General features: G+C 45.5%; 2 protein-coding genes across 6 annotated transcripts in view; one reads left to right on the top strand and one right to left on the bottom strand.

The window, feature by feature from the left end:
- Positions 1-3056, bottom strand: part of Mrpl42 (mitochondrial ribosomal protein L42) — a 24052-nt gene extending 20996 nt beyond the window's left edge. Inside the window, exons 1-2 of one of the 4 annotated variants that reach the window (XM_005374464.2) lie at positions 2796-3037; positions 1035-1191 (exon numbers count right to left, since the gene is read on the bottom strand). In XM_005374464.2, the coding sequence (XP_005374521.1) occupies positions 1035-1104 (70 nt within the window). In that variant the 5' untranslated portion in view covers positions 1105-1191; positions 2796-3037. Of the gene's footprint in view, positions 1-1034; positions 1192-1825; positions 1948-1975; positions 2771-2795 lie in introns of those variants that run through there. The other 3 variants (XM_005374465.2, XM_005374466.2, XM_013518314.1) reach the window with 3 other exon arrangements.
- An 8761-nt stretch (positions 3057-11817) lies between these two features.
- The window catches only part of Ube2n (ubiquitin-conjugating enzyme E2N), a 37961-nt gene continuing 37382 nt past the window's right edge, over positions 11818-12396 (top strand). Inside the window, exon 1 of one of the 2 annotated variants that reach the window (XM_013518306.1) lies at positions 11818-12191. Coding sequence is in view for 1 of the 2 variants with exons in the window: in XM_005374462.2 (XP_005374519.1) it covers positions 12162-12191 (30 nt within the window). In the remaining variant the exon portion in view is untranslated. The remainder of the gene's footprint in view (positions 12192-12396) is intronic. The other variant, XM_005374462.2, reaches the window with a different exon arrangement.

Genomic DNA, 12396 nt, shown 5'->3' with positions numbered 1-12396 from the left:
TGTAATTGGAGTCATGAGATTAGCTTATCTTAGGCTCTTTATCTCTCTTTTTAAAGAAGATGAGTTTTCCTGTTCTATACAAACAGCCAATCGGGGCTGTGGGTTTAGCTCAGCGGCATAGCGCCGGCCTGGCAAGCGCGAGGTGCTGAGCTGGATTCCCCGTACGGGAAAAAAAAAAAAAAAAAAAAAAAAAAAAAAAAAAAAACATCAAAATATCACCAATGATTATCTTTGGAAGATAGGACTGTGAATTCACCCTTTACTTACAAATTTTAACTACTAAAAAGTAATAAGTGGCTGAGCATGGTGGCACACTCCAGGAAGCTGAGGCAGGAGGATCACAAGTTTGAGTTCAGCCTGGGCAACTCAGCGTCTTAGTTAGAACTTCTCTCAATAAAAATAAATAAATAAATAAATAAATAAAATAGGAAAGGGTTGTGTATGTGGATCAGTGGAAATGACCCAAGTTTAATCCTGTACTTAAAAAAAAAAGTAACAGGTATAAATATACTAAGTATAAATGTTTCAAATGAAAATTACCATTTTCCAGTCCTTCACCTAAATTCCACTTATGATTTACACAAATAACCAGTTTTTAGTCCAGATCTTTTACTCTTGATTTATGCAATCTGCACTATCTATGGTAGATCATTTTTCTAACACACAAAAAGGACATATGATTAGATACTGTTTTCTGAAAGCTTTTTTTCTTGTATTTGGTGATATTTCTATGTTGGTAAGATATTTCGTTAAGATGTAGCATCATGTATCTATTCCCCTTTCTACAGACATTAATTATGCCTTTATTGTTGCAAAAATTCCTGCAAATAAAGGTATATGCAAAATTAAAACCTTTATATCTTTGGGGTTTTTTTTGTTTTGTTTTTGTGGTACTAGCATTGAATCTAGGGCCTTCTACATGCTAGGCAAATGATCTACCACTGAGCTACATCCTCAGGCTAAATACTTTGACTATTCTATAATATCTGAAAATGTTTAAGACTCTTTTTGAACATAAAAATAACCTCACTTACTTTGGATTGGAAATAAATGCTTCAAGAAAGCTCTCTTTGATATCGCCCATTTTACTGCTGCTGCTGCCATAATATATCAAGAAGCTTATCAGGTGATATGAAAAAGATGTGAGAGAAACCGCCTTTAAAATCTGCTTCTAGGCACCAATTTTCATTCCTGCTTAAGAAATAAAAGAAAAATCAGCACTCGCTAAGGTAAATTTAAACACTAGAAATAAAGAAAAATCAGCACTCGCTAAGATAAATTTAAAGACAGAAATTACTATCTAGCGCTACAGTCTCCTGAAGCAAGGAAACTACGCCATCTCCAAAATTTAACAACAGGCCAAAGAGCAACAACATCAAAAGATGAAAAATCCCAGAACTATGTTCATTACTACTCCTAGATGCGAATTACTCAGCAGCCAGTGCGTTTTTCCACTTAAGGAAAACTCAGTAAATATGTAAATGATCTTAGAAACAATCGCTCACACGTGGTACACAAAGCAACTGTCCTCTAATGCTACTGGGTCTGTGTGCAACCTCCCATAGCACACACAAGCTATTACCCCATCGTTTACAGTAACATTCTGCTTGTGACTAAATGAAATATTAAACAAGAAGGCCTATCCTTGACCCATTAAACACTTTCTTAGAAGAACACATAAATTTCACCACCTTATAGGCATCTAAATTTTTCAACTTTCCAAGGTGCTTCCGCTGTTATTTCATTACACTCTCATATTGATCACGTGATTCAGCCTTTATTTTGAATCATAAGAAACCGAAAGTACAGAACTTAAAGGACTTACTTCCAAGGATTTCAGAGCTGGTCACTTACAAACTGGGAAACTTTGCATAAATCGCTAAGTAACCCTCCCTTTGTTCAAAGCTAAAATAAGGAAGAACTAGCAGGCACAACCTCTTTGCTGTTGAGAATAAATGTCTTCAAACTACTACACCTTGTTTTTAACTGGCCTCAATGACTATGCATGGCTTTCCCCGGACCAGAGAGTGATCAAAGGGAATCTGGACACAGGCCTCTTTCTTGACAGGCGCGGGTGTTCCTGCTCATTCCTGACGCTTGTCAGTGCCTCAGCTGGGCTGCCCCGGAGTTCCTGGCAGTGCGTTATTTACAATTCACGGCACCCCCTCGCGCACACGACGCGCTGTCCTTCCGTCTGTGCAGCAGACATCTCCGTCGTGCAGATTACGTGCGCAGGCTTACAGAGGTCAGATGATGGACGTGCTCACTATTGCACTGCTTCACAGTCAGGACGGGTAGGACACAAACCCACGTCTGTGACCACAAGCCCAACTACAAGGCACTCTGGTGGACAGTGGGTTCCCTTTGCCTGACGCCAGCACACCCACGGTCAAACTTTTTATCCCAGGGAGCAAATTTCAGGGGCAAATCCCCACGCACAGAATTCAAATTCCAAGGAAGAAGGTACAGAGAGCCTCTGAAGTTTTAGCAACAGGCTCCCAGGAGCACAGAGGCCTGGCACCCCCCGACGGTCCGAAAGACTTCCATCTGGCGGGGCCTCGAGAGCCACAAGGTCAGGCAGCTCAGCGGGACCCCGTCCTGGGCACGAGGACGCGCGCGACCACAGGCCGGGCCTTCCGCAGCACGGAAGGAACCTGGCGATGCCCGCAGCTCCTCCCTACAGCTAACAACTGGCGGGACACTTCAGCGACTACGCTTAAGCTGCTGGGCTTGGCCGGCTTCTAGGGACTCCTCCACGCCAAAAGAAGTTAGCGGTTACCCTGACAGTTACTCACCGCTAGGCCGCCATCTTGCCCGCATCCGGGTCCTCCGGGGCACGGTCCCGCGCGCCCTTCTGGCCCGCTAGGCACTCTGGGAATCGTAGTCTCCGCGGGAGAGCAGCGGGCGCCTAAAGCCGTGGCGCTGAGCGCCCTCCACCCCTTCCCGCTGTGGTTCCAGTCTCTTGGCTTCATTGCTGCCAGAGGCACCCAGGAAAACAATCACTGCCCCACGCGCACATCCTTTGAAAGCAGCAAGTTCTATTAAAAGAAAACTTAAAAAAATATATAAAAGAAAGCTTTATATTAATATTCAGGGATACGCTGGATTATTCCTTGGTGGATGAGTTGAGGTTTCCCTGGGGCAGGAGGCATGCCAGAAAAGTCCCAAGAGGTGGGAGTCGGGATTCGGACGTTTGAAATGGGGAGCTGGAGAGCCCTCCAAGGCCCTGGGTTGACAGAGGGGAAGACACTTCAGTGACCTTTCGCAGACTACACTGATAGGGCCATTCATGAGTCAGGGAAGACGGCGCAGGTTTGCAGATTTGAGAGAAGCGGAAATGAATACTTCTGTTTGGGCGTTGTTAGGCTTTGGGAATAGAGAACAAACCTGGGTGGGGCACACCAGGTAGGTAGAAAGGGGAGAAGGGTGAGGCCAGGCAGGCCCAGTGTGCAATCGCAGGCGGAAGCCAAGGCTCCGGAATGCTGCGGTTCCGGGCACCCGACAGGGTGGTGCACCGGGGGCGGGGCAGGATGCGCTGTTGCCTGCCCCAGCAAGGCTTTTGGCCAGTGACTCGAGTCCCCATCCTCTGGAATCCTGTGTCCCCTGGGAACCGGCGCAGGGAAAGGAGACAAACGTGTTTGGATGATCTGTCCATCTACCTTTCTAGGAATCTTGTAGAATCAATGAGGGGCTCTGCAGAACCACCCGGTGGTGCAAGCGCTGAAGTGCTCCCCCTGGTTACAATAACACACCCTCCTCTTGCAGGTACTTCCGTCTGGATCACCCACAAAGCAGTGTCCCGATGCCAAGGAACAATAAGGGAGCTTGCAAAACAAATACTTCTGGCTTATGAATTGAGAGAGGGCCTCTATTAAAGGTGTCTGATAACACCATTTTTCAAATGGATCTATTTTGTCTTTGCAAAGCATGAGACTTTGTGGAAAACTCTGTTGACTTGTTGCCAGGAAGGCAAGCTGCAAAGCTGAGGGATGAACAGAAACATCTGCGCTTTCTGTAAGCCCTCATTTATGGGTCATGAGTCTATATTACCATTTCCAGGCAAGGGTTTATTTTCAGCCCCAGTTCACTCCTGTGACAATTTTTTTCCCCCTCATACAGAGTTTCACTACCTAGCCCAGGCTGGCCTGGAACTTTTGGTGATCCTCCTGCCTCAGCCTCCTCAGTGCTGAGATTACAAGTGTGCACCATGCCCAGCTATTGATGTTTTTTGTTTTGTCTAGTTTTGTTTTGTTTTTTGAGACAGGATCTCAGTATGTAAACCTTGAACTCATTTATGTATGTAGCCCAAGCTGAACTCACAGTGATCTTACTGCCTCAGCCTCCTGAGTGCTGGGATTACGGGCATGCACTACCACACCTGGCTTGAGACAAATATTTTTTGAGAGCCTCCATGTAGCTGACCCTGTGCTAGGGATTGCAGGGTCTTGGTCATAGTGGTGACCAAGATAGAGGAGACCTCTGATTCTGAGGAGCTAAGGCGTAATAAATGTCCTATGTTATTGTTGGCCGGGTTAACAGAAATGATGCATCTATTATAGGACTGAGGTAGAAACCTGGACTATGTGGGGTAGAGAATAAGGAGCCCAAGGTGGTCAAATGGTTTTCATAGGAATAAAAGAGACTTGGGCAGGGGAAATAGTTCAGTGGCATAAATACCTGCCCGGCAAGCGCAAGGTCCTGAGTTCAATTCTCAGTACCAAAAAAAAAAAAAAAAAGGAGTAAGAGAGCCTCATAGGACCCACATTCTTCCAACTCAGCATTCTTGCTTGCTATCCCTGAGTTTGATTTCCAGTACCAAAAATAAATAAATAAGTAAATAAATACAGTTAATTGTGACAGGTATTTTGTCACAATAGCAGAAAGCTAACACAGTAGATTAAAATGTTTCCCTTCTATCTCTCTTCTCCAGGTGCCCAGCACCTCTGCTTTGAAGGAATGGATTCAGTTAATTTCTTAGGGATCTTTATTTTATCCATAGTTTATGGATCTAGTAATTGAATTTGTTTTTCAGCACTGAGAAGTGAACCCAGGGCCTGGTGCATGCTAGGCAAGTGCTGTAACAGTGAGCGACATGTCTGGTCCTTCCAATTTTATTTTGGAACAGGCTCTCCCAGTACCCTGGCTGGGCTCAAATCCCGTGCCTCAGCCCCCTGAGAAGACGTGTGCCATTGTACTCAGCTAGGGGTCTTTTTAAAAGAATGAAATGTTATTATGTATATTTAAAGCACACAGTGGCTGGGGATTTAGCTCAGCGGCAAAGCGCCTGCCTGGCAAGCGCAAGGTCGTGAGTTCGGTTCCTGGTACTGGAGAAAAACCAACACCAAAAAAATAAATAAATAAATAAAGCACACAACATGATGTTTTATATAGAGTATAAAAGTTATTATAATGAAGCAAACTAACATATCTAGCACCTCTTATAGTTGTCCATTTTGTTTTTGTAGCAAGCATTTAAAACCTATTTATTTATTTGTCTTTTTGAGACAGGGTCTCGCTATGCAGTGCAGGGTGACCATGAGCTCACTTTGTAGCCCAGGCTGGTCTAGAACTCGCAATGATCCTCCTGCCTCAGCCTCCTGAGTGCTGGGATTATAGGCGTGCACCATCATGCCTGGCTAAAACCTATTCATTTAGCATAAATTCCATGCACAGTATGTTTTACTACCTATAGTGCTCATGTTGTACATTAGATTTCTAGATCTCTATCTCTCCTATATATCTGCTGCTTGACATCCTCTGATCTGTACTCCCAACCATCGTCTTCATCTCTGTCTCTGTATTGTATGTAGTCACAGGTTTCTAAACTAGCCTTTTCAACTGAGAGTAAACCCTGTCTCAGTCCAGTGACAACCTGTCCTTCCTGAATATATCCTGTTCTACAGGACTTAGATGAATCAGAGATTTAGGTTTTCCAGATGATTAAAGTGTGAGCTGTTCTTCAGGGAAAACAATTGGGGAACATATGAAAAAATTATATATACATTTAGTTTTTCAAGACAGGGTCTCACTATGTAGTTCAGGCTGGCCTTGAACTCACTATGTTGCCTAGTCTGGCTTTGAACTTGTGTGATACTCCTGCCTCAGCCTCCTAAGTGCTGGGATTACAGGCATACATCACCATGTCCAGCTTGAAAAATATATTTTATTATATTATGAAAAACACATTTTAAAATGTTACCACTCGAAGAGAGTGTTACATCATCAAACTGATCTCTGCTAGACAAAGTTATAATGTCAAAGTTTTTTTGGTACTGGGAATCAAACTCACAACTTCATCCTTGCCAGGCAGGCACTGTGCCACTGAGCCAAATCCCCAGCCCCATAATATCAAGCTCTAAAACAAGAGGAAAGCATGAGCCATCACAATCCCAGATTTGAAGTTATAATTACAAAGCTATAATGATACAAACCAGCATGGTACTGACACAAAAACAGATATGTGGATTAACGGGACAGAATAGAGGACTTAGAAACAAACCCAGGTACATTCAACTATTTGATCTTTGACAAAGAAACCCAAAGTATGCATTGGAAAAAAGATAGCCTCTTTAACAACAAATTGTGCTGGGAAAATCAGCTATCTGCATGGAGAAGATTGAATCTAGAACCATATCTTTCACCATGTACTAAGTTTACATCAAAAAGGATCAAAGATCTAAATGTTAAAACAGAAACAATCTGCCTGAAGATAAAACAGGTCTTGATCTCTTAAACAGCTCTTGAAGACACAAATGTAGGCAAGAACTTTCTGAACAGAACCACAGTGGCACAAGAAATAGTACCAAGAATCAGCAAATGGGATCGTATAAATTATAATGCTTCTGTACAGCAAAGGAAACAACCAATAGAGTGAAGAGAAAACCTACAGAATGAGAAAAAAAATTTCCACTAATACTCAGACAGAGGACTGATATTTATGGGTTTTTTTTGTTTGTTTGTTTTTTCCGGTACCGGGAATCGAACTCACGACCTTGCTCTTGCCAGGGAGGCACTGTGCCACTGAGCTAAATCCCCAGCCCAGAGGACTGATATTTAGAATATATAAAGAACTCAAAACAATTAGACCACACAAAATAAATACCCAATCAAGACTGGGGGTGGTAGCACACACCTGTAATCCCAGCACTGGAGAGGTAAAGGCAGGGGGATTGCCCTGAGTTCAAGTCTAGTTTGCCCTTCTGAGAATTATAAATGGCCAATAAATACATGAAAAAAATGTTCAACATTGCTGGCTACTAGAGAATGCAAATTAAAACAACACTGAAATTCCATCTTACCCCAGAAACAATGGGCATCATCAAGAAATCAAATAATAACAAATGCTGGCACGGCTGTGGTGGTGGTGGTGGGGAGGCATTCTTTGACGTTGTTGGTGGGAATGTAAACTAGCACAACCACCATGGAAATCAGTATGAAGTTTCCTCAAAAAACTAAAGCTAGAAATTCCATTTGACTCAGCTATTCCCTTTCTCAGTATCGTCCTGAAAGAGTTAGACATCAGTGATCCATGCATACCCATATCTATAGCAGCACAACTCATAATAATAGCTAACTCTTGGAAGCAGCTTAAGTGTTCATCAGCAGATGAAAGGATAATGCAAATGTGGTATTTACATACAATGAGTCTGCCATAAAGAAGGATAAACTTGAGACATTTGTAGAGAAATGGAGGCACCTTGAGACCATACTGTTAAGTGAAACAAACCAGACACAGCTTACATATTATGTGGTTCCTCTTCTATCAGAGAACCAAAATATAATAAGGAGCAAAAGAAAAGACAGATAATAAGGAGATTGTTATGGTTTACGTCTAGATGTCCCCCACCCCCGCCACCAAAGCCTCATGTGGTCATAGGGTTTTTTTGGAGGTGGCTGAATCTAGAGTGTGTGATTGATTTGTAGTGCAGTGCTGGGATTAAGGGTGAGTGACTCTGGATCAGTACACTGATTGGGTTGGCAACCCCTAATCTTGGTGTACTGGGTACAATAAGAGACACGGAAAGAGGCTTATCTCACTCTCACATGTTGCTTTTGCTGTCTTCCACTGCTGTGAACTGTTGCCCCTCAGCCATGCCACCCTATTTTAGAGCCAGCCTGTTACAGACAGAAACCGCTATAAACTGTGAACTAAATAAATCTTTCCCCCTTTGAGTGTTGAGTATTTTGTCTCAGCAACTGGAAAAGTAACACAGGGAAAAGGTTGAAGAGATGGAAGGAGAGGAGACAAAGGTTTGCAAAAAGAATTGAGATGTGTTATGTACATGTACCAACTCCCCCAAGGAATGTCATCATTATGCAATGCAAGCATGTACTAATAAAAAATAGAAACAAAAATTTTAAAAGATTTGGTTTCCAAAAATAAAAAAATAAAAGATTTGGTTTTCTAAAGAAAACTATACTTGGCTTTATCAAATCACAAAAGTAGTAGCACTTGGTAAGTGCTATGTACTATTATTTATTTATTTATTTAGAGACAGGGACTTGTTATTAGTTTAGGTTGGCCTTGAACTCATGGTAATCCTTCTGCTTCAGCCTCCTGAGTGCTGGGATTACAGGTGTGTGCCACCATAACCAGCAGGTAAGTATATTTTATAGGTGAAGAGAATGAAAAAGAGTTAAGCAAGTGTATATTCCCAAAGTCAGGCCAAGGCTTCAGAGCCTCACTCTTGCTCTGAGTGATAGTCATTAACTGTTGTGATAAACAATAGTCCACAGAGACCAACAGCAACTCCTGCTTATACTTTTCCTTTCTTTCTTTCTTTCTTTTTTTTTTTTTTTGTCTTTTTGAGGCAGGGTCTCCCTATGCAGTTCAGGCTGGCCTTGAGCTCACTTTGTAGCTCAGGCTGGTCTCAAACTCGAGACGATCCTCCTGCCTCAGCCTCCTGAGTGCTGGGATTACACAGGTGTGCCACCACACCTGGCTTCATTTCTGTTCGATCAAAATCTTTTGTCCTCAAATATTAGGAGACATCAAAATTACCTATGAGGTTTAAATGTAGACTCTCAGTTCTCAGCACAGGGCTAGAGAATTTCGTCTTTTTGAGATAGGGTCTCCCTATGCAGTTCAGGCTGGCCTTGAGCTCACTTTGTAGCCCAGGCTGGTCTCAAACTCACAACGATCCTCCGGCCTCAGCCTCCCAAGTGCTGAGATTACAGGTGTGCACCTGTAACACCTGGCGACCATCCTGGGAGTTTTGAAATCTCACCACTCCCTTTGAAGAGGTGGATCCCTTGTCCCCCACCCTGGAAACTGGGTGGGCTTTTGTGGCTGGTTGATCAATAATAGATTACTGCTAATAGATTACTGCAGTGCTAATGTGGCTGCCAAATTAGGTTAAAATTTATTCAGCTTCTATTTTTGCTGGCTGGAGATCTCACTTTGGAAGCTTGCCACCAGGCAGTGGAGAAGGCCACAAGGCCCACGGGGAGGGGAGAGGGCAGCCAGCCCAGACTCGCACATCTGTAAGGAGGCGTCTTGCAGCTGGGTCTTCCTCCCCTTTCAAGCTGCCCAGCCTGATGTGCATGATGCTGCAATGTGTGTTCCTTGCCAAGCCCTGTCCAAATTGCACACTCTTAACCCTATAGCTGCTTTCTTCCTACCAGGGCAACCTCACATGTTTCCTTTTCAAGATCTTCTCCAAGTATCTATGTCCGGTGTCACTGACCTTTCAGTCCCTGAACAATCCCTTTCAGACTTCTGGTTATATGAATTCTCATTACTCCCTCTCAGCCTTACTGTCTTATTCAAAAGGTACTGGGAGTAATACAGCCTACCTCTTCTACTTTACAATCAGAGATGATCCATGTAATCTGTCAGCACCATTGCCACAAAGGACGTTGCTCATCGTCCTTACTGGGTTTCTTGCATTCAGGTTCCCAGTTTCTTTAGTCCCTCTTCTTTTTTTCCTTTCTCGTACCACAGTGCCACTTCAGAGACCATTTCCTGTGCCTGGTATGTTCTTCCCTACCTAGATTTTTTTAGGACTCCGTTTTTTCTTTTTCTTTTTCTTTTTTTTTTTTTAAGGTGCTTTAAACAACTTATTTAACTGAGATGGACTTCCATTTATTTAACTGCAGTGACTTCCCTTTATTTTGATACATCTTTTCCCCATGGTGATTTACAAGATCTTCAAGCCAATACAAATATTTCATAAATATGTGGTCATCTGGGTAGACACCTACACCATACCTTAGCAATATCTTTCTGCAAGAAAAATACTGAAGAGCAAAGACCTGACACAGTTAACTAGCTGGGTTGAAAACTTGCTCCAAGTATTTGTCTCTGAGGTAAAGGCACCATACACCTGTTCAGTTAAGAAAACCATCCCTACGACACAGGATGATTTTTCATTTTTAAGTAGGACCGAGAACACTTAGCTGCTAATTAGATGCTGAACGGCAGAGCTCCATCCTATGCCATGAATTCACAGGAAATAGGTTCCAACAACTCAGGCTCCTTCCCATTGGTTCTCACAAAGTGCACTTCTCTGGGCGGGGCGGGCTGGCGCTTCAGTTGAACCCAGGTTCCTATCTCTTTGGCTTCCTTCTTTTCCTGGTCATCTTCCACAACACGTTTCAGGAAGCTATCTCGACTCAAGTGTTTCATATGCTCAATATGCACATTAATCCTCTTAGCAAGTATCTTGCCCTTAACTTGTTTACAACAATGCCAACAGCACGCTGGGTAAACTGTAGGCTCTTCCTGTTTTGCCATGGTAATATCTGTGTTTTTGCACAGTACCCGTTCCCTTGATGTATACAATATCAACCCTTTTTGTAGATCCGCAAATATGTGGCCAAGGGAACAGCCCCATGTTTTCTAAAAGGCCTGGAGAACATACACCGGGTTCCCCTTCTCTTTCCCTTTGTGTTCCTCATTTTGGCAAATTACTGGAAGATGGCGGTTCTGGCCAAAAGGAAGCTAGGGCTGTACCCTTTAAAAAGACACCTTCCCTAAGTTCTAAAGCAGTTAATGCCTCTCTGTGCTCAAATAGCCACTTAGAGGAATCTGTTACCGCCCTTAACACACTGGATTGTAATTACTTGTCCAGCTCCTACTGCACACTGGACCCTGGAGGGGATGGCCAGCCGCTTCTTCCTTTTGGGTCTAACAGCACCACCGGCACCGCTCCCTCCATTCACGATCTACGTCTCAGACTGGGATAGGGAACACCGTGGGTAAGTAGTTAAGGCCCACGTCTCGGCAGATTTGCCTAGAAACAAAACTGCTCCACCTTTCTCTATTACAGCCTAGCAAAAAAGTTAACTCTCTAAGGTCTGTTTCAAAACGGAGGTAACTCCTCCTTAAGACTGCCGCGGAGACAACTAAACTGCCTTAAAAGGAAAATGCCTAGCAAGGGATCAATCATCAGGGCAACATGCGTTCACAACAATCCTATTTCCGCTCCCACCCCCGCCCACTGATCCTTTAGGGCTCCACATTCTAGAGGTAACCCCTCTTTTCAGGGGTACTGCGCATTCTTTCACGCTCGTTCAGCTAGCAATTCTTCGTCTCAACTGCGGAGTGCAGGCATTCAGAAACAATTCCTCTTTCAGCTCCTAAATCGCTTTATTCCCTACCCGCTGGCCTAGGGATGTACCAGCGAGGCCTGACTGATGCAAATACAAGGTCTGCTCGACTGGCGAGACCCACCCCGCCCAGCGCGTTTCGGGCGGCTGCAGCGCACGTCCGCAGTGGCGGCCGCAGCGCAGGGCAGAAGCGGTGAATGAGCGCAGGAACGCATGAATGGTTACGTCAGGGGCGGGGCCTCTGTGACCCGCCCACCAGCGAGGGCGCGCCCTGTGTGCGTGAGGCGCCTGCGGCGCGGGCCGCCCAGTTCCCCCGCCTCTGCGCCGGCTCGGCCGCGACGCGGAGCTCCTCCCGCCTCCCCTAAATCCCCGCCCCGCCTGCGCGTCACTTCCGCCACCCCCGGCTGGGGTTTGGGGCGGGAGCGCGGGGAGGGGGCCAGGTTGGAGGGAAGCCCGCCCGCGCCGGCGCAGGGACTACATTTCCCGAGGGGCCTCGGCGGCGGCGGCGGGCGCGGCGACGTCCCCCGGAAGTGGAGCCCGGGACTTCCACTCGTGCGTGAGGCGAGCGGAGCCGGAGTCGCGACCAGAGGCCGAAGTCGGGATCTGACAAGATGGCCGGGCTGCCCCGCAGGATCATCAAGGTAACCGCCCCGGCCGGCCTCCGGCTCCTCACTCTGCACCCGTGCGTCGGCGGGGCGGGCCGTGCGGCCCCGGCTTCCTCCGGCCGGCGCTGAGCGGCCCGAGGCGGCGCGGAGAGGGTCTGGCTGCCGCGGCGAGGGACGTCGAGCGCTGCGGAGGGGGCGCTGGGGAGACTTCCGGCCGCGGTGGGGCGGCCTGGCGGCGGGA

The sequence above is a fragment of the Chinchilla lanigera genome, unplaced genomic scaffold (assembly GCF_000276665.1).
Source record: "Chinchilla lanigera isolate Chin_1 unplaced genomic scaffold, ChiLan1.0 scaffold00004, whole genome shotgun sequence".
NCBI lineage: Eukaryota > Metazoa > Chordata > Mammalia > Rodentia > Chinchillidae > Chinchilla > Chinchilla lanigera.
Note: the sequence above shows the minus strand (reverse complement) of the source record. Positions and strands in the feature narration are given on the sequence as shown.